Source organism: Microchirus variegatus, assembly GCF_963457635.1.
Source record: "Microchirus variegatus genome assembly, chromosome: 6".
Classification (NCBI taxonomy): domain Eukaryota; kingdom Metazoa; phylum Chordata; class Actinopteri; order Pleuronectiformes; family Soleidae; genus Microchirus; species Microchirus variegatus.
Genome location: NC_139807.1, coordinates 31,684,979 through 31,709,467, shown reverse-complemented (window position 1 = coordinate 31,709,467; position 24,489 = coordinate 31,684,979). Strand labels below are relative to the sequence as shown.

The 24,489-nt window shown below is 40.8% G+C and overlaps 1 protein-coding gene across 1 annotated transcript in view; it reads left to right on the top strand.

The window, feature by feature from the left end:
• Positions 1-24,489, top strand: part of tub (TUB bipartite transcription factor) — a gene marked incomplete at both ends in the record, with an annotated part of 50,856 nt that overhangs the window by 15,929 nt on the left and 10,438 nt on the right. The window contains 3 exons of the mRNA XM_083891668.1: positions 18,407-18,458; positions 20,167-20,329; positions 21,689-21,826. Of these exons, the coding sequence (XP_083747794.1) occupies positions 18,407-18,458; positions 20,167-20,329; positions 21,689-21,826 (353 nt within the window). The remainder of the gene's footprint in view (positions 1-18,406; positions 18,459-20,166; positions 20,330-21,688; positions 21,827-24,489) is intronic.

Genomic DNA, 24,489 nt, shown 5'->3' with positions numbered 1-24,489 from the left:
GTTTTGGACTATTTTTGTCACGTTAATGTACTAATATACAGTGAAGCTGCTCATTTTAGCAGGTTTGTGTTGCTTAGTAATATTAGAGGAACTCGACTGGAGCGCGGCTGTCACAAGTTTAAAACCCCATCACTTCATCCATGTGTCTTTGGACCGTGATGTGAGCAGCTCCTTATGCAAGACATAGATCAGTTTATTTCTATAGGACAAGGTCGTTCAAAGTGCTTCACATAAAACATTAAAGGTCACATAGAGTGGTCCTGTTGCACATATATGTTAGTTATGGAGGTCTACTTACATACATTAACTTGTTTTTATGGTTAAAAACCTCCTAGTTGCTGTAAACGAGCCAATAGAAATCCTCTTTTCTGACGCTGTTCGCCAGCCGCGATATTTCAGACATAAATCTCACCCCCAGAAGACAGAGTGTGTTGTGATTGGCCAGCCAGCGTAGAGCCTTCCCAACTGTCTCGTGATTGGCCAGTACCTGGAAGTGACATAATCAGTACGCCCGCTCTCAGAAGCGCAGCTCCCCCCTCTGGAACGGTGGATGCACTGCTACTCAAAACATTGTATAAACAGGGACTCCCCGCCGCAGTCGCTTTGATGACGATGATAAGTGATCCCATACTTTTGAATGGTAGTGTATACAGGGGCATCGTAAATAGTAAATTATAATAATAATGATAAGTGTGTATGGTAGAATAATACTGTGAGGTAGGTTGTAGTATCTGACTTCACCATCGGGTGGCGCTACAAGTCTGGACGCCTGGTTCGAGGGTTGCCAGGTTGAGGCTCGGACGACTTGTGCTTGGCAACGACTTCTTCTGTTGTTGAAATGTTATTTTCAAACTTGGTGAACGGGGCTTAATACTCCACCTAGTGGTGGGGTGGAAATTCAGTTTCAGCACATGTCCACGTAGATTCACGCGCGTTGTGTCACTAAATCCTTACATACTGGACCTTTATGGCACTGATGGTGGTTCAATATGTGAGTGTGTCAGTGTTTTATTTCAAAGAGATGCAATGATCACGTCGTACGTACAGGTGGTAGGAGTGTTCTTCACACACACACACACACACACACACACACACACACACACACACACACACACACACACACACACACACACACACACACACACACACACACACACACACACACACACACACAGAGGAACTCTGGTGTGTTGAAACAGTCCATCTGGTCGACTCACTGGGACACTGTTTCATCCAACATGACATTTTCTAATCCAAATCATGTTTTATGCATGCCCTCTGCTGGGCTCTGAGAGATGAGATAAGGGATTTGTGTTGATACAAGGAGTGCATATGTGAATGTGCGACTGTGTCAGTCTTTAGAAGCGGCTTCACGCTGCCCCGTGTCGTCGCATTGAAAACAGCACATTTTTTCTCAAAGAACTAACTTAAAGGGACACTGTGTAGTATTTATGGGTTTATATGAACCCAAAATCCACCTTTTTATACATATTATGTGCTCCTGCATTGTCTAGTCGCTGTATAATATTTTTTGTTTCATTTTCGTAGTGTTTCAAAAAGTCATGTAAAATAACATGGTCGCGGGCCGCGGTTGCATAGCCACTGTTAGCAGCGAGACGCCATGTTTCTACCGGAGCCTGTAAGGACAAACACGAAGTCTCTTTACTTGTAGCAGGAAGTCCCGCCTCCGCTCTCTCCGCTTAGTCTGCTACGGCCGCGGTAGCTCCGCCCTCTCCCTCGCCTCACGAACCTCATCTGCTGACACGGAGAAAGACGACGAGGACGACATTTGACCGGCCGAGGATACCGTATCGCTCAGGGAAGGGAGGGGGTGAGCGGAGGAGCAGTTCTTTGTTGTAAATTTCAACCTCTCCTCTAGATGGCACTATAAACTACTTACTTCACCTCGTTTTTCTGACTCTGACTAAAGTTTTTCTGACTCTGACTAAAGTTTTTCTGACTCAAGTTTTTATGACTCTGACTCAAGTTTTTATGACTCTGACACAAGTTTTTCTGACTCTGACACAAGTTTTTCTCACTCTGACTCAAGTTTTTTCTGACTGAAGTTTTTCTGACTGAAGTTTTTCTGACTCTGACAAGTTTTTCTGACTCAAGTTTTTCTGACTCTGACACAAGTTTTTCTGACTCTGACTCAAGTTTTTCTGACTCTGACTAAAGTTTTTCTGACTCTGACTCAAGTTTTTCTGACTAATTTTTAAGCTAATTATACTTTGAAATTCATTCAACCTCAGTTTGTTGTCACTAGCAAAGATCACATTGTCGACGTTAGCCGGGATTCAGTCGACGGCACAAATTAGACTGGATCAATAATGGACGCCGGCCAATGCGGGCTTGTGTTGGCTTCATGCACACGCTCACACACACACGCGCGCACACACACACACACAGGCTCGGCCTCTGGAGCTGTGAGTGAATTACTCTCAGTCACACAAACACACATCGTCTCTCTGTGGCTCCCTCTTCTCTTTTCTCTAAGATTTACAGCTCCGCTCTAAAATAAAGATGCCACTGTTTAAACAAAAAATCCCTCACAGCGACTCTCCGAGACTTCGCCGTTTGGTTTCCAACACCCTGACGTTACTCTCAGATAGAGAAAGATCTCTTTTGATGTTTCAGATGCTTCCAAGGTCATCATCTATAAACGATGATCCTGTATCGTCTGCTGCTGAGACGCTGAAGGCCTCACCGGGCTGTTTCTGTGCAATCAGCTTCCCTGTCGTTCCCATTTTTGCAGGTCACTGTAGTTTAAGTGAAAATTACCACTGTGATCTGACGTCTGTGATTACTCACAGGTGTAGTTTTTAACGTGGACTACATCACAGCACAGCTCCCGTCTACGGATTTCACTGGAGTTTTTACGATCACGTCGTTCATTTCAGCGGCTCGTTTGACCTTTTTTACCGTGCTCGCTTTTGCTCCCTCATTATTTATCTGATGTTTTCCAGTACATGCACTTTAAAAAATAATCAATTTCGGATATGTAAATGCAGCAGATGCCTTTTTACTGACAAAGCACCGGCATAAGACGGGTTTTAAAGGTGCAGTGTGTAACATTTAGGAGAGTTTATTGGTAGAAATTGAATATACTACACAAAGGTATGTTTGCACCAGACAATAATATATGTATATAGTATATATGTATATATGTGCATATATATATGTATGTATATGAACATATGTATTTGTGTATATATGTATATGTATATATATATGTATGTGTGTATATATATGTATATATATTATATATGTATGTATATATATATATAATTATATATATATATACATATACATATATATTTATATGTATATATACATAAATACGTATATATATACGTATAATATATATATGTAGATGTGTATATGTATCTATATATGTATATGTATGTGTATATATATATATATATACAATTATATATATATATACATATACATATATATTTATATGTATATATACATATATACATATATATGTATATATACATATATATGTAGATTTGTATATGTATCTATATATGTATGTGTATATATATATATAATTATATATATATACATATGTTTGTATATATGTGTATATATACAGTATATTATGTGTGTGTATATATACATATATGTATACATATACATACATATACATATATGTGTATATATATATAAACGTGTATATATATCTATATATATATATATATACATACACATATACATCCATATATGTGTGTCTATATGTATATGTATGTATATATATATATATATGCTATATGTATATATTATATATATATGTGTGTATGTATATATTTATACACTCGCACACACACGCACACACACACAGACACACACACACACACACACACACACACACACACACACACACACACACACACACACACACACACACACACACACACACACACACACACACACACACATAATAATCCTTACATACTGCTCCTTTAAAGCAGCTAATAGGTGTACACAGTTACACTCTTAGTTTGTCACACCCTCACAAAGTGTTGTCAGCGTCTGATAAAGAAGCCGTCGTCGCCCGTTCGCTGTCGCAGCGCTCGACTCTTTTTGGACGATTGCGTTATTAAAGCGAGCGTTATTAAAACACACGTCGTCGTCGTCGTCGTTCCTCTTAATCCCGTCTCTTAATCCTGGGCTGATTTGGCTCACAGCGACTCATTACTGTCAGGATCCCTCGGCTCAGCTGCAGGCTTCTCTGAAGAGCAGCGTACTCTCCTGAGTGTGTGTGTGTGTGTGAAGTGACGTGACTTTGATTAAATCTGTGACTCACTCCTTCGCCGTGCCCTTATCGCCTCTTTCTGTGTCCGCGTCTCAAGACCTATGATCACCGTTCACTTTCTTCTTCTTCTTCTTCTTTGTGAAGGTGTCACTGAGTCAGGTTGTTTGAAGTCCTGTCCTTCTTCACTTCATGCATCCTGGTCTGTAATGGATCATGTTTGCAGAGGTCTCCATCACAGGGTCAGGAGTGATGTAACCATCACAGTACGATCTCTGCAGAGCCTGGAGACACTTCTAAGCACAGGTTTATTGATTGGATGGCGGAGTGAAAACATGCCTAAAAGACCAGAGTGGTTCATAAAGACGAATCATCAAAGCGTTGGCTGAAAAACGCTCGACTTAACTTGCTTAAGGACTTTGTGCGATTCCCAGTCCAGGTCTGACAGTCTATTGCCTTCCTCCCAGTAAGCTCTGGCCTTGGGCTCGATGGCGTTCAGTCTCCAGCCGATGGGTTCGTGAGTCCACTGTCTGCCGCTGACCGGCTCCACGTCTGGTTCTAAAGAGCAGGCTTCTTTCTTTGTGGGCTCTCCTGTTCGGTGTTCATTTAAGGACATCCTCGGACTCAGGTGTCAGACTTGTTTTTCTGACCCTGACTCAAGTTTTTCTGACTCTGACAAAAGTTTTTTCTGACTCTGACAAATTTTTCTGACTCAAGTTTTTCTGACTCAAGTTTTTTTGACTCTGACACATGTTTATCTGACTCTGACTCAAGATTTTCTGACTCTGACACAAGTTTATCTGACTCTGACTCAAGATTTTCTGACTCTGACAAATTTTTCTGACTCTGACTCAAGTTTTTCTGACTCAAGTTTTTCTGACTCTGACTCAAGTTTTTCTGACACTGACAGGTTTTTCTGACTCTGACTCAAGTTTTTCTGACTCTGAAACAAGTTTTTCTGACTCTGAAACAAGTTTTTCTGACACTCTGAAACAAGTTTTTCTGACTCTGACAGGTGTTTCTGACTCTGACTCAAGTTTTTCGGACTCTGACTCAAGTTTTTCAGACTCTGACTCAAGTTTTTCTGAATCTGACACCTGAGTCCGAGGATGTCCTAAAATGAACACCGTACTCCTGGCTATTGTGCCAAGAAATCCAAAGAGGTTGGAGAGGACCGACGGAGAAACACGGGTTCTTAGATATGACTCAGCCCCCCCCCCCCCCCCCCCCTCAGCTGTACACAAACATATTATTGTGTTGAACGTGGCCTCTTTGTTTGCTTGAGGCTCATATCTGCAGCTTAATTTATTTATGTAACACAGATATTCGACAATGAAAGGTAGATGTCACTCACGTCCTTCCTTTATTATTCAGGCTTTGTGTTCGCCCTGCAGCTGGGCCTGTGCTCGCTCTGACACAAGCCAGAGATCCATTTTCACATCAGTGTGTGCCGCCTGTGCCAGAACCATTACTATAATTACTGATAGTGCTGGCCTCCTGTTACCAACAATATTAGGCCCCTGGGAAAACTGTGTACAAATACTGTACTGGGGGAAAAAACAATGTAATTTGTCAAGAGGATCTTATCGTTTAGTTTGAGGCCACTGGGCGGAAAAGAAGAAAGACAACAGTGTTTGTGCTCAACACTAATGCATGTTTGTCTTTGTAGGTCGTAGAGCGGCAACTAACGGTTATTTATCTGTCGTTTATTTCCTCAGTGAATCGTTTGTTCCATAAAATGTCAGAAAACGTTGATCAGTGTTTGTCAAACCTGGAAATGACGATGTTCTCTAATGTCTTTGTTTTGTCCACAAACCAAAAATGATTCAGTTTTCATGATTTCTTTGTTTTGTGGAGCAAAGAAACCAAGAAAATATTCACATTTAACATTTATCCACATAACTTTTGTGGACACAACAAGACAAGATTTAATGGACCAAACTATTAATTGAGAAAATATTTGACGGATTAATCGAGTACGAAAAATAATCCTTAATTGCAGCTCTAGCTGTGTGTACAATATGATTTACTGACATAAGTGATATTAACTGTACAATGAGACAGCGTATCATGACGGCCATCTTGGAATTCTAACCTGAGGTTAATTCCCATTAAAGGAACGCCCCGTGACCTTTAAAACTCTGCGTTCCGACAACAAATGGGATGCACTCAGAGAAAAGAGCTTTATTAGAGGAATACAAAGCAGCCACAGCAGATCGCACTTATGATAAAATATTAATGAACCAGAGAGAGAAAAACTAAAATAACCAACAGCAAAGTCATATGAGCCCTTTTTCTACTTATCACACATGTTTCTACCTGCTCTGTACACTCTTGCTAAGTAGAACCATATAAGGTTCTTTGGCTTGTCCTCATAGGAGGACCATTTTGGAGGGTTCCACCAAGAACCCTTTTAAAAACCTTTATTCAGGAAAGGGGTTTTAAAGGGTTCTCTGGATCAAAATGGTTCTTACTGGAACCATTAGTGTTACCAAGAACCCTTGAAAAACCCTTTCTTCAGGAAAAGGGTTTTTCAGAAGCCAATGGTTCCAGGTAGAACCTCAGCCCTTGTAGAAGAACCCTTTAGGAACCCTTATTTTTAAGAGTGTGTGATGTCTTATTGTCTGCTTGATGCCAATATGGTGAAAGTGACTGTTAAAACAATGTTTTGATAATGAGTAGCAGTGCATCCACCGTTCCAGAGGGGGGAGCTGCGCTTCTGAGAGCTGGCGTGCTAATGACATCACTTCCAGGTACCTGGCCAGTCACAAGAGAGTTGGGAAAGCCCTCACTGGCTGGCCAATCACAACACAGTTCTGTCTTCTGGGGATGAGATTTCAGTCTGAGGAGAGCTTCAGTGAGGAGATATTTTTATCGGCTCGTTTGCAGCAACTAGGAGGTTTTTGACCATAAAAACAAGTTAATGTATGTAAGTAGACCTCCATAACTAACATATATGTGCAACAGGACCACTCTATGTGAGCTTGAAGACATAGATGACATCATTGGTCATGCATCCGTATATAAAAGTATTACTTGCTTCTCACTTTCTCACTCTCAACTGACGAAAACCAAACTTCAAAGTCTTTTCCTTCGGCATCAAATATTTAGAACGAGAGCTGTTTCTCACACCTGTTCTTCAGCGGAGTCCGTGTTCCACTTTCATCGCAGCAGATCAACACAAAACATCAGTGTTTTTTATATTTTTGTTGACATCTCAGGAACAATGTGTATTAAATCTCTGCATATATGAGATTAGTGTCTTGTTTTTAAGTGCAGATGCAGAGTCTGTGTGGCTTTAGTCAAATTAGAACATCTCCCTTATTAGCGTCTCATCCTGTTGTTTTTCTTTCTTATGATCATCTTGATAATTGCAGCAAATTAAAAAAAAGAACAAGAGTCTCTTGGGTTGTGTTACATAAAGTGCACGTTTTCTCTTGTGTAGTCGTGATGAGGGAAGACGGTGGTTTCTCTCGTGCGGTTCTGCAGCAGTTGAGGTGTGTAGGAGGAACACGGACTGAACTGCCGACTTCAGTGCAACACAAACTGCCGTCAGCGTCGAAATCTGCCTCCAAAGGTGAACTGTTAAATGTGACGATTGCACTTTTGTCCGCCCTGGGAGAAAGATCGCTGACATAAGCTGCGTTTTTTTGTTTTTGTTTTTCAAAATGGTTTCTAAGCTGTTTTTATGACATTTTATCAGATTTTATTCACCACAGAAGAAACACAGCAGATTATAACATGAAATAGAGTTGGTGTAGTGGTTTGTGCTCTTGCCTTTGCAGCAAGAAGACCTGGCTGGAATAAGGGTCTTTCTGCATGTTTGCAGTTGTTCTCCTCACGTGTGTGTACACGTTCCAAAAAGGTTCTTCTACAAGGGCTGAGGTTCTACCTGAAACCATTTGCTTCTGAAAAACCCTTTCCAGAAGAAAGGGTTTTTCTTCTTCTTATCCACCTGGTGGATTAACCTTTATGAAAAAAGGTTCTACCTGGAACCAAAAAGGCTTCTCCTATGAGGACAAGCCGATGAACGAGTGTAGGTTTTCTCCGGGTTCTCCGGTTTCCTCCCACAGTGCAAAAACATGCAGATTTGGGTATAAAGTAAGTTGGAATCTCTAAATGACGGGTGTCAAACGTACGCCCCAAGCCCCGACCAGAGGGTCCAATCTGGTCCACATGATGAATTAGAATAATATAACATTACACTCTTAGAAATAAAAGTGCTAAGTAGAAACATATCAGGTTCTTCAGCTTGTCCTCATAGGAGAACCCTTTTTGGCTCCAGGTAGAAGCTTATCATAAAGATTCTACCTGGAACCCTTTTGGAGGGTTCCACCAAGAACCCTTTTAAAACTATTTATTCAGGAAAGGGGTTTTAAAGGGTTCTCAGGATCGAAATGGTTCTTACTGGAACCATTAGCGTCATCAAGAACCCTTGGAAAACCCTTTCTTCGGGAAAAGTTTTTTTCAGAAGCAAATGGTTCCAGGTAGAACCTCAGCCCTTGTAGAAGAACCCTTTTGGAACCCTTATTTCTAAGAGTGTAGACAAAAAAGTTTGTTCATCTTTATCAAGGCTTTTAATTTTTTCCTCACAATATACTATATACTACTATATTTTAGGGCTGCAACTCACGATTATTCTGATAATCGATTAATTTGTTGATTATTTTATCGATTAATCGCGTAATTGTATGGAAGCCTGTGTCCGTCAGAAAAAAAGAGGGATAAAAAAAATCGAAATTTTGAGATAAAAAGTCATAATTATGAAATAAATTTGAAATTATGGGATAAAACGTCATAATTATGGGATAAATTTCATAATTATGAGAAATCTACATTTGGAACCCTTATTTCTGAAAGTGTATTATGTGTAAATTATGTGCAAATGGTCAAACGTGAAGAAATATTGCAGCGCTCTTGTTGTTTATATCGGTTATTACGCTGTTATTTTACTCGTCAGGTCCACTTGAGATCAAAATGAGCTCTAAATTGGATAGTTATATATCTCTATATGTGACGCTGTGACCTCGCCTATCGCCTTATGTCAGCTGAGATTGGCACATTTCACCATCTGTGATCCTCATGTGGAGGATAAAGCGGTAGAAGATGGATTGATGGATGGGAATGATATATAAAATACAACTCTGCGCTCAGTAAAGCTTAAAAAGAAATCTATTTCTCTGTTGCCTTTTCATTTTCTACTTCATCCCCAAACTCAGAGACGCTTGTTTTTTATTTTTCAGTCAATAATGAGGGAACAATTTCACCGCGTTTAAAAAACAACACCTTATCTGATCAACACATACTCTCTGATGTTTGAGGGTAAAAATGAACGCCATAAACTTCACACGAGTGCAGCTCTCGTCTTGTGCGTCTCAGACTGAGTTGTTGCACCGATCGCCCTAAATCCATGTGATTAGAACTCACGTGGAGTTGGATGATGAAATAAAGACACATACAAGAGTTTCGCCTGCGGCTGTTTTTTTCCGAGGAAGATGGAAAAAAACGTGCTTACGCGCCGACGAGAGATGGATTTCATCCTTGTTTATTCTTAAGAAGAAGAAGAAGAACGTCCGTTGTGGAGGTGTTTCACGAGCGACAGCGTCTTCTGACTCCGGGGTCAAAGGTCGTCAAAGGGACTGCGGCGGGGAGTCGTGAAGAAGCTATTTTTAAACACTGTTAAAACAATGTTTTGATCATGAGGAGCAGTGCATCCACCGTTCCAGAGGGGGGAGCTGCGCTTCTGAGAGCGGGTGTTATAATGACGTCACCTCCAGGTATTGGCCAATCACAACACAGTTCTGTCTTCTGGGGGTGAGATTTATGTCTGAAACACACCGGCTGAGGAGAGCTTCAGTCAGGAGAGATTTCTATCGGCTCGTTTACAGCAACTAGGAGGTTTTTGAGCATAAAAACAAGTTAATGTATGTAAGTAGACCTCCATAACTAACATATATGTGCAACAGGACCACTCTATGTGAGCTTTAAGACGTAGCTGACAGCATTGGTCATACAGTACATCCCTATATATGAAAGTCTTACCTGCTTCTCACTTTCTCACTCTCGACTGACTGAAAAAAAACAAACTTCAAAGTATTTTCCCTTCAGCATCAAATATGGAAAAGGACACGGCGAAGACGGAAAACGTGCTTTCATGCCGACAAGAGATGGATTTCATCCCAGTTTGTTCGTATTATTTAGAGTTTTAGATGATTTCATCCTCGTGTGGATCACACGCGCGGAAAAGCGAGATATCGGAGATATCGACGTGAACGAAGCCTCCCGGTTTAACCGTCTAAAGACGGACACACTGAGCGATGTGTGTGTGTTTGTGCGACGGCGATGGGCCAGTGGACGGCGGGCGGAAGCAGATGTGTGTGAGGGGAGGTTCAGAGCCGTGGCTCGATCACAGGCTGCCTTTGTCTGCCTGTGGTGTGAGAGCGAGAGAGAGCGCTGAATTAACGGCGGCACACTCATATGCTAATGAATGCTACTCTTAGAATAAATAAATTATGGTCGGGGAAAAAACACACATCTGATGCCCTGCTTTAAATTCCTAATGCAACACTGACAGAAAGTGTTCACAGGGACAGAGAGCGTGTGTGTGTGTGTGTGTGTGGTTGCAGTAGAGACGAGAAAGGGAGGTTGGCAATGGACGGAAATAGCATGGCAGCAAAAATCAAAGGGGGGGAAAAAAAAACAAAAGAAGATTCTCTGTCACCTTTTTTTTTTTTACCTTAAGGCTCTGCACTCAGTGCCACGTTATAGGTGATGCTGCACAAGAGATAATGAGAGATAAAGGAGGGAGATTTGGGTAGAGAAGAAGGAAAAGGAGGAGGTGAGGATGGGAGAGGAGAGGAGAGGAGGGGGGGGGGATTTAAAGGGCAAGAAACGGAGGGAGATTTAGATCGAGAGAGGCAGCGGAGGCAGTGGATGTGGGAGAAAGGAGGAGGAGAAGCGTCGAGTGGAAGTAACACATGGAGGAGGAGAAGACGACGACAACGGCGGCCGTTTCCTGTGCTCGGCGTGGACGACTGAGCGGCGGCGCTGAGACTGTGTGTTCGGACTGTTAGACGTCTGCTGCTGCTGCTGCTGTGGAGGTGGGGGGTCGGTGGGGGGGGGGGGATAAAGGATAAAGGAAGGAAGGATGAGCGTTACGATGTGGGCTCTGTGGCTGTGATCGTCCTCGGAACCCGTCGGAGCCCCCGTCAGAGACCTCGCAGCCCCGAGGAGGCAGCAGCGATCTGAAGCAGGATGAGCTCCAAGCACTCGTCCGACTGGATCCCCTACAGGTACTGCACCACATTCCTGGGAACGCCGGAACGTCGGGAAAGAAGGGCACGGTGTTCATCTTATGAAGCAGTGTGTGTGCATATGCGTGTGTGTGTGTGTGTGTGTGTGGCAATGAGATCACCACTGATGACACTGAATTGTCACAATACGAGCAAACTGAGATCCTGGAATTTGTTTTCCTGTGTATGTTCATACGAGGCTACGCGTGGATTAATCTATGCGCGAATCAATCGTGCATTTTCAGCCGCGTGAACTTTTTCTCTCCGTCTGAAGTGAACTGTAAATTCACCGGCGTGTCACAAATGCAGATATCGTCCTTTTACCTTTTCTGTAAAGTCGCAGAGGAACTTCCTGCCTCCTCCTCAAAGGCGTCAAATCGGTTGTGTTATACGTGCATACGGCTGCAGTGCACGCGTCCTGTGTAGGAGCCAAATAATGAGCTTTATTGCCTCCCGTTGCATAGCCTTAATATCGTGTCACTTGCAGCAAATAATGCGAGGAGCGTCTTGTCGTCAAAGCTATATCAGCTCTCTCTCTCTGTCTCTTGAGTGCAGCACTAATGTCGCTGCTCTTACGCCACTGCCATGGTTTCCCCCGGCTTATTTTGACGCCATTGGCTCGCGGTTGCTATAAGTTACAGTGACAGTTTTCAGGAGGACGACAGCAGCAGCAGCAGCAACAGCAAGAGGGGAATTTATTTTAAACTTCTGCAAAAAACCAGAAACTCACAGACACTGAAACAGTGCAAAAGTGGCACGAAGGATATTTTCAACTAGACATTTAGGGTGAATTCCAATTCCTTGCTTAACCCTCAATCTCAAAAATGTGCTCTCCCTCTAGTCCAAGTGTTGTCCCTATTCTCAGAAAATTGCTCCCTTGGGAGCAAGGGCTACCCAGAATGCATTGCGTGTTTTCACAAAACAAAGATGTAGCCGAAAGCAGCGAAACGAGTACGCTACAAATGAAGTTATTTTCTTTGTTAATAGAGATATAAAAATTATGAAAACCATTGTATTATCTTAGTTTAGGCCCATATTATGCATTACTGACGTCATTGTCGCGTAACATTTATTTTTATTTTACGATCTTTTGTCAATAGTCGGCCGGTGTGGTTTACTTTCCAATAAGTCGTGGTGTGTGGTAACTGTCAGCTGAATATTTGTATGAGTATCATCTTATAACTAACTGACAAACTAATAACTTGACTGACAAACGGATCGTAATAAATAATCCTGACGTAAATGTGTTCTTCTTCTTCTTCTTCTTTTTTGGAGTTGACAGACTGGACGCAGCTTTCCGCGTTATTCTGCCCCCTACAGTCTGAAGACGTATCTGCATTTAAGGGGTGTCCCATTTCTAAGTGACAAAATAACCCTCAACACTTGGTTTTGAGGCCAATTAAGATTAAGGGTTGAGCTTGAGGGTTAAGATAGGAATTGGAATTGGCCCTAACTGTCGTCAGAAAGTGGCGTCAGAGGATTTAATTAGCAAATGTCAATTAGCAAATGTTCTCATCTTGTGGAGCTGCCGTGGAAAATGGATGTTCTCTGTGTGCAGAGTCAGGGCCGTCAGCTGCACACTGGCCGCTCTCTTATCTCATTAATCTCATTAGAGAGACTGTACACAGGGCATGCATTCACAAAAACAACACAGTTGAAATGCAGCCTGTGTTTGTGCAGCAGTTGTTCAAACTCTGCAGCTGCAGCAACACTTTTTTTTCTCTGGCAAAGGTCAAGGTCAGTGTGTAGTCGTCATCAGGTACACACTTTGTCACAGTTCTCTCAGAGTGTTGTGAATGTTCCTCTGCTCAGTAAGTGACAGTCACACGTATCAAACCCAGTGATGCATATGTGACTATTTAAAGTGTGTGAAGAGGGGTTTGTCGCAGTCTGAAAACAGATCTGCATGTGGCTCACACTGCACTCAAGGAAAATTCAGCTTCAGCACACAAACATCCATCCATCATCTACCACTTTATCCTCCACCGAAGGGTCGCTGTGCCTATCTCAGCAGACATAGATCGATAGGCGGGGTCACACCCTGGACAGTTTGCCAGTCCATCACAGGGCCACATATAGAGACAAACAACCATTCACTCACACTCTCACACCTACGTTCATTTTAGAGTGACCAATTCACCTCAGCACCAAATCGGTAACCCGGAGAACCCGGAGAAAACCCACGCACACATGGGGAAAACATTCAAACTCGAACCCAGGAACAATTTATATGATTCGTGAGCCGTAAATGTACACGTACGTCCACGTCCTCCCCACAGCGGGAGCTAGCTTGTTGCACCTGCTGCCACGGTCTAATTTACAACAATAACAGAGCCGCTGAGATCCGCTTCCATGAGCGCTGCTAATGTTGCTAAATGACGCGTTCACGGCCGCAGGTTTTTACACCTTCACCTAATACGACGTGCTATAACTGAACGCGACGAGGGAGAAAAAAAACACAAACGTTTGATCAAGGGCCCGACCCGAGGATAGTGGCGGGAAATATCGTCCCGACCCGGGCAGAGATTTTAAACTTTACTCTGTGGCACGAGGCTAAAGTACATATGAAAGTGTTACTGTCACGCTACGACAATCAAAAACCACATAATGTACAGTACAACTCAGCAGAGCCGCAGCTTGTGAACAGGCAAGGCAGGCAACTGCTTGGGGCCCCCGAGCCGATAGGGGGCCCCCCGACACTCGGAGCCTGAGGGCTGTTTTTACTGAAATGTGCAGTGAGCAGCCGCCTCCCCGTCCCCCTTAAACAACAATGGGCGATTTGCAATGACATCTCAGTAGGAAACCCCCCCTAAAGGGGCCCCACCTCACTTTAACCTGTGTGAAGTTGGAGGATTATTTACAGTGTAATGCATATCTTTTTTTACTCAGTTTATATATAATATTTTCAGTTATTTTCAGTATTTTATTGTTCTATACATTGATATTGTTTTATAATGTGGGTTCCTTGCAGTGTAATGTATTTTTTTTACTAAGTTTATATAGTTTTTTAAAAGCTATTTACAGTATTTTATTGTTCTTTACATTTATATTTTCACATACTTTTTAATGACAAGGTTTTTCCATGTTATTTCATTCATTTTTCGTTGGTGTCAGATTATTTATAACATAATGGTGATTAACACTGCTTGGAAGGAAGGGCCCCCTGGGAATGTTTGCCCCCGGGGCCCCTACAGACTCTAGAATCGCCTCTGCAACTCAGTATATTCAATTCATGCCATTGAACTCTAACTGTTACACACACACACACACACTGGAGCCTGCAGCTCTCAGACCTGATGTCTGACCGCCCGTGTTTGTGTTTCTGTGAGCTTGTTTCTCCGGAGAGACTCTCCGGCTCCGGCAGATCGAGGGCGAAGTAAATCACAGACTCTTAAATGAAAGTGTGAACGTTGAACGACTGACGCTTGTCTCTGCGCGTTAGCTGCAGGCTGCGTCTGGGACTCCCTCGATGACGCCGGGGATTGGCTCTAATTTCCTTTTCGAGTGTCATAAATTAATTTGTCAGGCTTCAGTTGAATCGTCGAATCGATCATTTCTACCTTTGAGAGGCTCGAGACAATGAAGCTTTGTGACTATAAGATCTAACGCTGGTGTTTATAAATACACGACCACAGACTCTCTGTTATATTATCGAGGGGGTTTTTGACCTCCAGTGAAAAACGCCTCTGTTTCTGTCATTATCTTGTCGTCTGATGCCTATTCATGCTCTTCATTACTGTGATTGCAGACGTGGAGTGATTTGTTTGTGTGTATGTCGAGTGGGACGACGTACACACATTGTGTTTTTTATTGTGTGTGTGTGTGTGTGTAGGGGGGCAGAAACACAGGTACACTTCATATTCATTGACTGATTTTACCGTAGCTTCTCTTGACCTTGGTTTGTCCTAAACATGTCTATGAGCCGTGTTGACTGTTTCGATTTATCCGTTTCAGGGTTTTTTTCATGATTAAAACAAGGTTTCTGATCGTTTTTAGCTTCTTAAATGTGAATATTTTCGGGTTTCTTTGCTCCTCATAACAAAGAAATCATTAAAACTTCATCATTTCCAGGTTTGACAAACACTGATCTATATTTTTCTACATTTTATGATCATTTTTAATCGGGAAAACACTCGACAGATTAATCAATTATGAATATAATGGTTAGCTGCAGCTCTACTGAAATGAGAATTATTTCTATTCAACAAACTAACGGACAAAAGAAAAATGTATTTGACTTTTAATTATCCCGTTTAAAGGTGCCATATGTAAGAATGTGGCCAAAAACGGTTACTACATTCAAATTCAAAATACCGAGGTCTTTAAGGTTTCGTTTTCTGACCTAACTGGCAACCCGTGGTTGCTCGGCAGCTGAGACTCTACTGACTGCAATGATTGGTAGACGGCGGTAGGTGGCGCCACATGACGCCAAAACATGAATTCAAAGTCTGCAAAATATTTTTTTTAATGCAAATATTTTGTCTGTGCTGTTGTTGTTGGTGAGTTTAGTTTGTTATATGAACATTATTCCTAATTCCAAATGGTTGAGTCGTACCTTAAAGGGTTAAATGTGAATATTTTCTGGTTTCTTTGCTCCACATAACAAAAAAATCATTAAAACTTCATCATTTTCAGGTTTGATCACTATTTTCTACATTTTCTGGACCGAACGATGACTCGATTAATCGCGAAAACAATCAACATGAATTATTATGACCATAATGGTAAGCTGCAGCTCTGAAATGAGAATTATTTCTATTTAACAAACTAACGGACAAAAGAAAAATGTATTTGACTTTTAATTATATCGCAGAAATCAGACCTGCGATTATCTCGCAGCACTGTGCGCTCGACTGTTCACATTTTCCGCATGAAAGGTTTTTAATGAAAGAAAAATGGATTTTCACGTGTTGTTGAGACGGAAACGTAAAGGGAAAAAAAACACCGATGAATCTTGTGCCTTTAGAACACACTGGACATATCATCATGTGCTGGTGGAAAAACAATTACTCTGATGGAACAAAAAAACTGGCTTATTGTTCCAAAACATATCAATTACTGTTGCTGGAAAAACCCTGATATGATCACTGACATCAGCAGACGCTCCTCCTCCTTAATCTCTGCTCCTCCTCCTCCTCCTCCTCCTCCTCCTCCTCCTCCTCCTCCTCCTTAATCTCTGCTCCTCTTCATCATTGTTGCCAGATCTTCAGGAGTAAAATCCGCTCATTGGCCTCTGATGAGGATCCAGAGCAGTTTTTAAGCACCAGGCCACGCTCGTAAAAGCTCTGCTGGATAAAAACACTGGATAAACAAACATAAATGTCCTTTTCTTTATGATAAATCTATCTATTCTCCTTCTAGTAAATGCAGATTATTACAGATTATTAGAGAGCAGACACAGAGACAGAGACAGACACAGACACAGAGAGGATCATGTGGTGAAAGTGAATCATGCAGACGTTCATCTCACCATCACAGCTCGTGCTACACTGACCTCCGGTTATTTGCTTTGGCCGCTGACTTGAAGTCTTGGTGCAGAGCTGCACAAAATCAAATCATGTCCAGGTCAACAATGGTGGAGAAAGAGTTTGAACTCTCTGACATCAGACATGTGCTTGATATCGTGCGGTTACAGCTGAAGCTGCCGTGTGCTGCTGCAGCTGCTGCTGAGACAAACATGGTTTCACCAAATCCTCCTCATTTCCTTTTTCGTCAGATATTGAATTTCCTGAAGAGGTTTTTTTTTTGTGCGTGGATGGATCAGAAGCATCTGTCAACACTAACAGGATCATGTCGGGGAGAGAACTTAATCCACGAGTAGAGCTTTACCTGCTGAGTGGTGATCAAGTCCTACATTTGAGAATTTGCATCATGCTTCGTGTTTTTGACGCCCGTTTTTCACTCTCTGTTGGTCGTTGTTTGTCCTGGAGCGACGGCGTACGATCGTCTGCTGCTAAATTTTCATCGCAAGGTCACGTGAATGTCGTAGAGAAGCAGAGACACGACTCAAATTCATCACGTGTCACCAGTGGGCGGAGCTTCATATGTTTCTGTACATCCTTGAATATTTTTTCTTGCTGCTGCTTTAAGTAATGAAAGAAAAGTCCAACATTAAATAGTTAAATATAGTGTGACAGTGACCAAGTTGTGGCTTTTATTGATATCTTAACCCTCAAGCTCAACCCTTAATCTTAACTGACCCTCAAAACCAAGTGTTGAGGGTTATTTTGTCACTTAGAAAATGGGACACCCCTTAAATGCAGATATGTCTTCAGACTGTAGGGGGCAGAATAACGCCAAAGCTGCGTCCAGTCTGTCAACTCCAAAAAATGAAGAAGAAGAAGAAGAACACATTTACATTGTCAGGATTATTTATTACGATCCGTTTGTCAGTCAAGTTATTAGGTTGTCAGTTATTATAAGATGATAATAAAAATAAATGTTACGCAACAATGACGTCAGTAATCCATAATATGGGCCTAAACTAAGATCATTTTTATATCTCTATTAACAAAGAAAATACTTCATTTGTATCGTACTCGTTTCGCTGCTTTCGACGCCATGTTTCTTATGTGAAAACACGCAATGCATTCTGGGTAGCCCTTGCTCCCAAGGGTGGTGCTGGAAAATCTCAATATTGAGGGCGATACAGCCGCTGTTTAAATGCAAATTATCTTACGATGCGTGGGTTTGTTTTTGCACAATGTCCAAATGAACTTGAGTTATAACAGAGAATTTAAGAAGAAGCTTTGACGCTGTTATCTGAGTCACCTTTTTTAAATCAATACATTTTATTTATGTGGAGAGAAAATGTTATAATCATCATTATAATTGTAGTTTTTTTCTTGTTTTGCAGCACTTTAGACGACGAGGGCACAAACCTCCGGCAGCAGAAACTGGACAGACAGGTACGTCGGTCTGTTTCTGAAAATAAGAAAACGTCCAGGAAATAATATGACTGGAGGCAGTTTTGTCATCATGACGTAGAGTAAACATTCACCTCGTTACCAGACCATAAATGGACTTCCTGTGTGTCTCTGTGTTGTGATGAGATCATGTTTTAAAGCTCCGTGAAACAATGAGAAGAAAAATGACTCGAAAAACCCAAGTAGATATATTTGATATAGACTTTTATGTATTTTAGTGAAACTTTTGCTCATTGGCTATTTACTGCTGTGTCGCTATTTGTAGTGTATTTCAGTAAATAGTATATAACATATATGCATAAAGTAAGTAAAATCTGGCCTATGGGGTGTGACATATTTGACCCAGTTCTTCCATGAAGCAAATTTCTCCAATTTATGGTTTACAAATGCATTTATACTCTCCTTTTTATAAAGCAAGATATTTATTAAATGTTTATCATTAATGTTTAACTGTACGTACGCCTGAGTGAACGTATCGCAGGACTCCAGTGAGCGTCTGCAGTCTCCACTAATAGAAACAATACATATTTGATGAGATCTCTTCTTTTGAAGCCTTAGTTAGACAGGTCGTCCAAATGAATGGTCACAGTCAGCCTCAGGTCAGAGGGGTTTAAAATAGCACCAACATGATCAGTGTTAATGCCACTGTTTTAAAACCCCAAACTTCTAACGAGAGGGTAAATATATCAGGGGTGAAACTGAATGACTCGTCATTATTTGGTTGTTTTTAAGGAATTAATACAAGTTCAAATCTCATAATTGCAACTATTTATCTCATAATTTCGACTATTTATCTCATAATTATGACTTTTCATCTCATAATTTCGAGTTTTATCTCATAATTATGACTTTTCATCTCATAATTTCGAGTTTTATCTCAGAATTGTGACTTTTTATCTCATAATTATTACTTTTCATCTCATAATTTCGAGTTTTATCTCATAATTGTGACTTTTCATCTCATAATTTCGAGTTTTATCTCAGAATTGTGACTTTTTATCTCAGAATTATGACTTTTCATCTCATAATTTCGAGTTTTATCTCATAATTGTGACTTTTTATCTCATAATTTCAACTTTTCATCTCATAATTATGACTTTTTATCTCAGAAATGTGTCTATTTACCTCTTTTTTACCTCTTCCATACAAACAATTACTCGATTAATCGAGAAAATTATTGACAAATTAATATATAAAAATGATTATTATAATATTAAAAACAATCGTGATTTGCAGCCCTAAAATATATATTGTGAGGAAAAAAATTATGAACAAACTTTTTTGGCTACACTCTTAGAAATAAGGGTTCCAAAAGGGTTCTTCTACAATGGCTGAGGTTCTACCTGGAACCATTTGCTTCTGAAAAACCCTTTTCCCGAATGAAAGGGTTTTTCAAGGGTTCTTAGTAACACTAATGGTTCCAGTAAGAACCATTTTGATCCAGAGAACCCTTTAAAACCCCTTTCCTGAATAAAGGGTTTTAAAAGGGTTCTTGGTGGTTCCACCTAAAAAAGAGTTCTCCTATGAGGACAAGCCGAAGAACCTTATATGGTTCTACTTAGCACTTGTATTTCTAAGAGTGTAGACTAGCTTTGATGTGATGTACAACCATTAGCAGTTACAGTCTAACCAGTTCATCCATCCCTTACAATAACATATAAACGATGGTGTAACTTCTGCTCCACCACAGCGAGCTCTGCTGGAGCAGAAGCAGAAGAAGAAGCGTCAGGAGCCTCTGATGGTTCAGTCCACCGTGGACGGCCGGTCTCGCGCTCGCCGCACCAAACAGAGCGAGGAGCAGGCGCCGCTGGTGGAGTCGTACCTGAGCAGCAACAGCGGCGCCATCTACCACGGTGAGTGAGTGAGTGATGCTGACTGTGTGGCGGCTTCACAGCTCACACAGGGTTTAGGAAAACAGTGTTGACCCAACAAATAACGACGCTAGAGCCTGCTTTGTGTTTGCTCTCTCTGTTTGGAAAGAAATATTTGATCGTGTGCAGTTTTTGTTTCTTTTTTACGGCCTAAAACTCGCTGTTACATAATTACACAACGTATTATTATCAAATCTACGAACTGAATAATAAGGAAATACGTGAGGCTATTACTGTACCATGTACTGGATGAGGTCTTTTATAATAGAATGATAATCTATCAGTTTAATAGATTTTAATCAGCAATTCCCATTTCCCTTTGTTATAATTTCCTCTTTGGGACATTAATTATTTAAGATTTCCTGTAATATTTTTCACATACGTGTGTCGTGTTGAACATTAACTCTTAGAACACGGAGCATTTTGGCTGCTTTTTACCCTTAACTGTGTTTAAATGTACAGTATATACACAGGGTATATAACTATATAAACACAAAAAGTATTCAAAATTTGGTAATACGTCACAGTTCTGAGTTCATGGCTTGTTTTTATGAACAAAAGAAAAGACAAAATGCTCTATTTTTGTGATTTCTGCGGAATTATTGCTGCTTTATATCACGGATAAAAATGCGATTTAAAATAAATCACAATTTTGACTCAACAACACATTTTTTTACAGCCTGAATATGTGACCTTTAAACAAATACACCCCCAGGATGTCCATATAAGGAGTTGTGTATTATTATAAAGTCGCAACATTACGAGAATAAAGTTGTAACATTATTAGAATAAAGTCGTAACATTATTATAATAAAGTCGCAACATTACGAAAATAAAGTCGCAACATTACGAGAATAAAGCCATAATATTACGAGAATAAAGTTGTGACATTATTAGAATAAAGTCGTAACATGAGAATAAAGTCGCAACATTACGAGAATTAAGTCGTAAAATGATTATAATAAAGTCATAACATTATTATAATAAAGTCTTAACATTATTATAATACAGTTGTACTACCCATACTTATTGGCAGAAATGTGTTGCATTCATAATAATGATGTATTTATATCATATATCGTCACTTTTCTTAGACTTTTTTATGTCCTTTAGGCACCGGCCTTACTTTAGGGACCGGCCGCCATCTTGTTTCTACAGCAGCTCACTGATGTAAAAGGAAAAAATGGCCTCAAGCACAGAAATCTGATGCAAGATGAATGAGTAAAGAGAAGAGAGAGCACTGCAGTCTCACCATCAAGTGTAGATTTAATGGATCTCAACGCTCTTTTTCTTTTTCTTCTTTGCATGCGCTGCTGGTTTCATCTCCATCGCCGCATGAAGTGCAAGAAGCCGAACAGGAGGAGGTGAAGGCGATAGCGGACGCTCAGCCGCCTCGCTCGGCCAAAAAGGGCAAAGCATCGGCGAGCTCCACTCCGCAGTCGGGCAGCGACAAGAAGGAGAGGAAGGGAAAGCACAAAGGTCAGTGTGTGACGGTGATAGCGCAAACGGGGAGACGACGTAGAAGTGACACGAACGGACAGGCGCGCCGCAAGAGACATGACAGAGTGGATTAGAGAGCAGGAGATCGCACAGGGAAATAAGAAGAAAAAACAAGGGTAGACTGCGACAATGACTCCATGAATGTAAAAACAAGTCCTCGGACGTTTTCTGATGCATTAAATACATCAGAAAATGGTCAATTTGATCCATAAAACATTGAATAAAACCTAAAACTATACTTTTAGGTTTAGAAAACACAGATCACAATTTTTTTTTGACATTTTAAGAATGTACTAAATGTAGTGCTGTCAAACGTTAAAGGCGCCATATGTAAGAATGTGGCCAAAAACGGTTACTACATTCAAATTCAAAATACCGAGGTCTTTTAGGTTTCGTTTTCTGACGTAACTGGCAACCCGTGGTTGCTCGGCAGCTGAGACTCTACTGACTGCAATGATTGGTAGACGGCGGTAGGTGGCGCCACATGACGCCAAAACATGATTTCAAAACATAAACATGATTTGCAGTCTGCAAAATATTTTTTTGAATGCGTATATTTTGTCTGTACTGTTGTTGTTGGTGAGTTCAGTTTGTTATATGAACATTATTCCTGAGTCTCTGTGACATATTAGGAGGATTTTGTGGCCGCGCGTGACGTCATGTTTACGTGACTCCCGATTGTTAAAATGAGTCTCTAAAGTTAACGATGAACTTTAAAAACAGAGGCGCACATACGCAGTTACACAGGTACGCTAACGTTATTTGTTAGCGCTGCTCTTTTCCTTTAATTAACAGACCCGCTCCAGTTCCACTGTAGGCTAACGCTAACGGCGCTAAAAGGAGCTAATGCAGCTAACGGCGCTAACTGGTAAACGGTGCCTGGACTCCGGTGTCACGGCACATAAACATGACGTCACAAGCGTCTATTTCCGGTCAGTCGTCATGAAAACGCGTCATGCATTAACGTGCGATAACGTGCGTTAAAGCGTGTTAACCTTTTGCACAGCACTAACTAAATGACATGTGTTTGCACACTAAAAAAAACGATTACTGGCAATAATCGGGTAACTGGAATAAACCATTTAAGGCGTATACATGTCTCTAAGAAATCAGATTATTGACAGAAACCTAGGTTTGTTAACCAAGTTTTTCTAAAACAACAATAAACCGGTAATAATATTGGTTTATTCCGTTTACATGAGCACTTGAATAACCTGATAATAATAATTTTTCTTAGTGTGCATGTTAACGCACTCAGTGACAGATTAATCGCTTATTTTTGGGTCATCAATCCACTGTATTTGTGAAATATTTTGCAGTTTAGACACAACCAAGCACTGCTGCTGGCAATAAGAAATAATATTTGTTTGTACAGAACGAATTCATATCTAAACACCACAGACAGTCACTGGAGAGCGTTCGTAATACGAGAGAGAAAAGGCAAAAATCCTCCTTTTATCGTTGTCCGTTCAAATCAGCTTTTCTGTCTGTGGATAATATGAAACAAGAGAGAAGAGATTTGGCTGCTTTAGCCTCTGCTGTGGTGACACAGTCAGAGCTGAGCTGTCTGTAATGTTATATGACAGCAGCGTGAGTGAGTGCTGTCAGCCAACTGAACGCAGCGTGAGCACGGATTAATGATTCTGAGGCTAAAGCTCGTGATTGTTTCCTTCGGATAAACACACTGAGTGTGTATTATTACACACCGGACATGATGAAATAATGTAAAATAGCTGGAAAACACTCTGACAAGGACACTCAGTTACCCACAACACAGTCAACACAATCCAATTCAACTTTATTTATAAAGCAGTTTAAAAACAGCTGAAACAAAGTGCTTCATCATCATCAGAGATAAATAAAGAAAACATACAAACACATGACCTAATAGACCTAAGAACAAACAATAAAAAGCTGTAGAAGATATAACAACAACACAATTCCCTGATCTCACAAGGTTTTAACTGTTTAAAAAAATGAAATCCCGTGTCTACATCATCGCCAACAACCTCGTCCTATTGACCCTTTAAGGTACGACTCAACCATTTGGTCGACCACCATTTCATCGCGACTTTACTCCATCCTCGTCATAAAGATCATTATGTACGTGTCATATATGGATGTGTGGATAAACCTGCGCATAGAGAAATGATCCATTCTGCGTTGGATAGGAAGGGTCCGCTTACAGCAGGAGAGAGAGAAGAGCAGAGTCAGCAGGGGCGGTGCGCAGAAAAAAAAGGCCCGCACCAGATGAGGGGCACCCTCTATAATTGCAATGCCTTGACTTTAGTGATGTCAGTACACACAGTCCCAGCCAAAACAACAAAATTAGATAAAAAATAAAATAAAATAAATATTACAAAATTGCCACAATAATTAATTTAGGTTTTTCAGTTATTTTCCATTTTGAGTTACTTACTTCATGAGTCAACATGATGGTCCTTCAAAAAGCCCCAGAATGCACCATTTTTACCTCAAATTTCCAAAGGCTCCGCATTTTTTTTGGGGGGGGGGGGTCATTTTAAGAAAGGAACTACATTTAGGACATTCTTAAAATGTCATAATTTTTTTATATATCTCATTGAAAAATGCATCAAGCTAAACTCACTAACACTAAATTAATGTGACTTGTTCTGAATGTT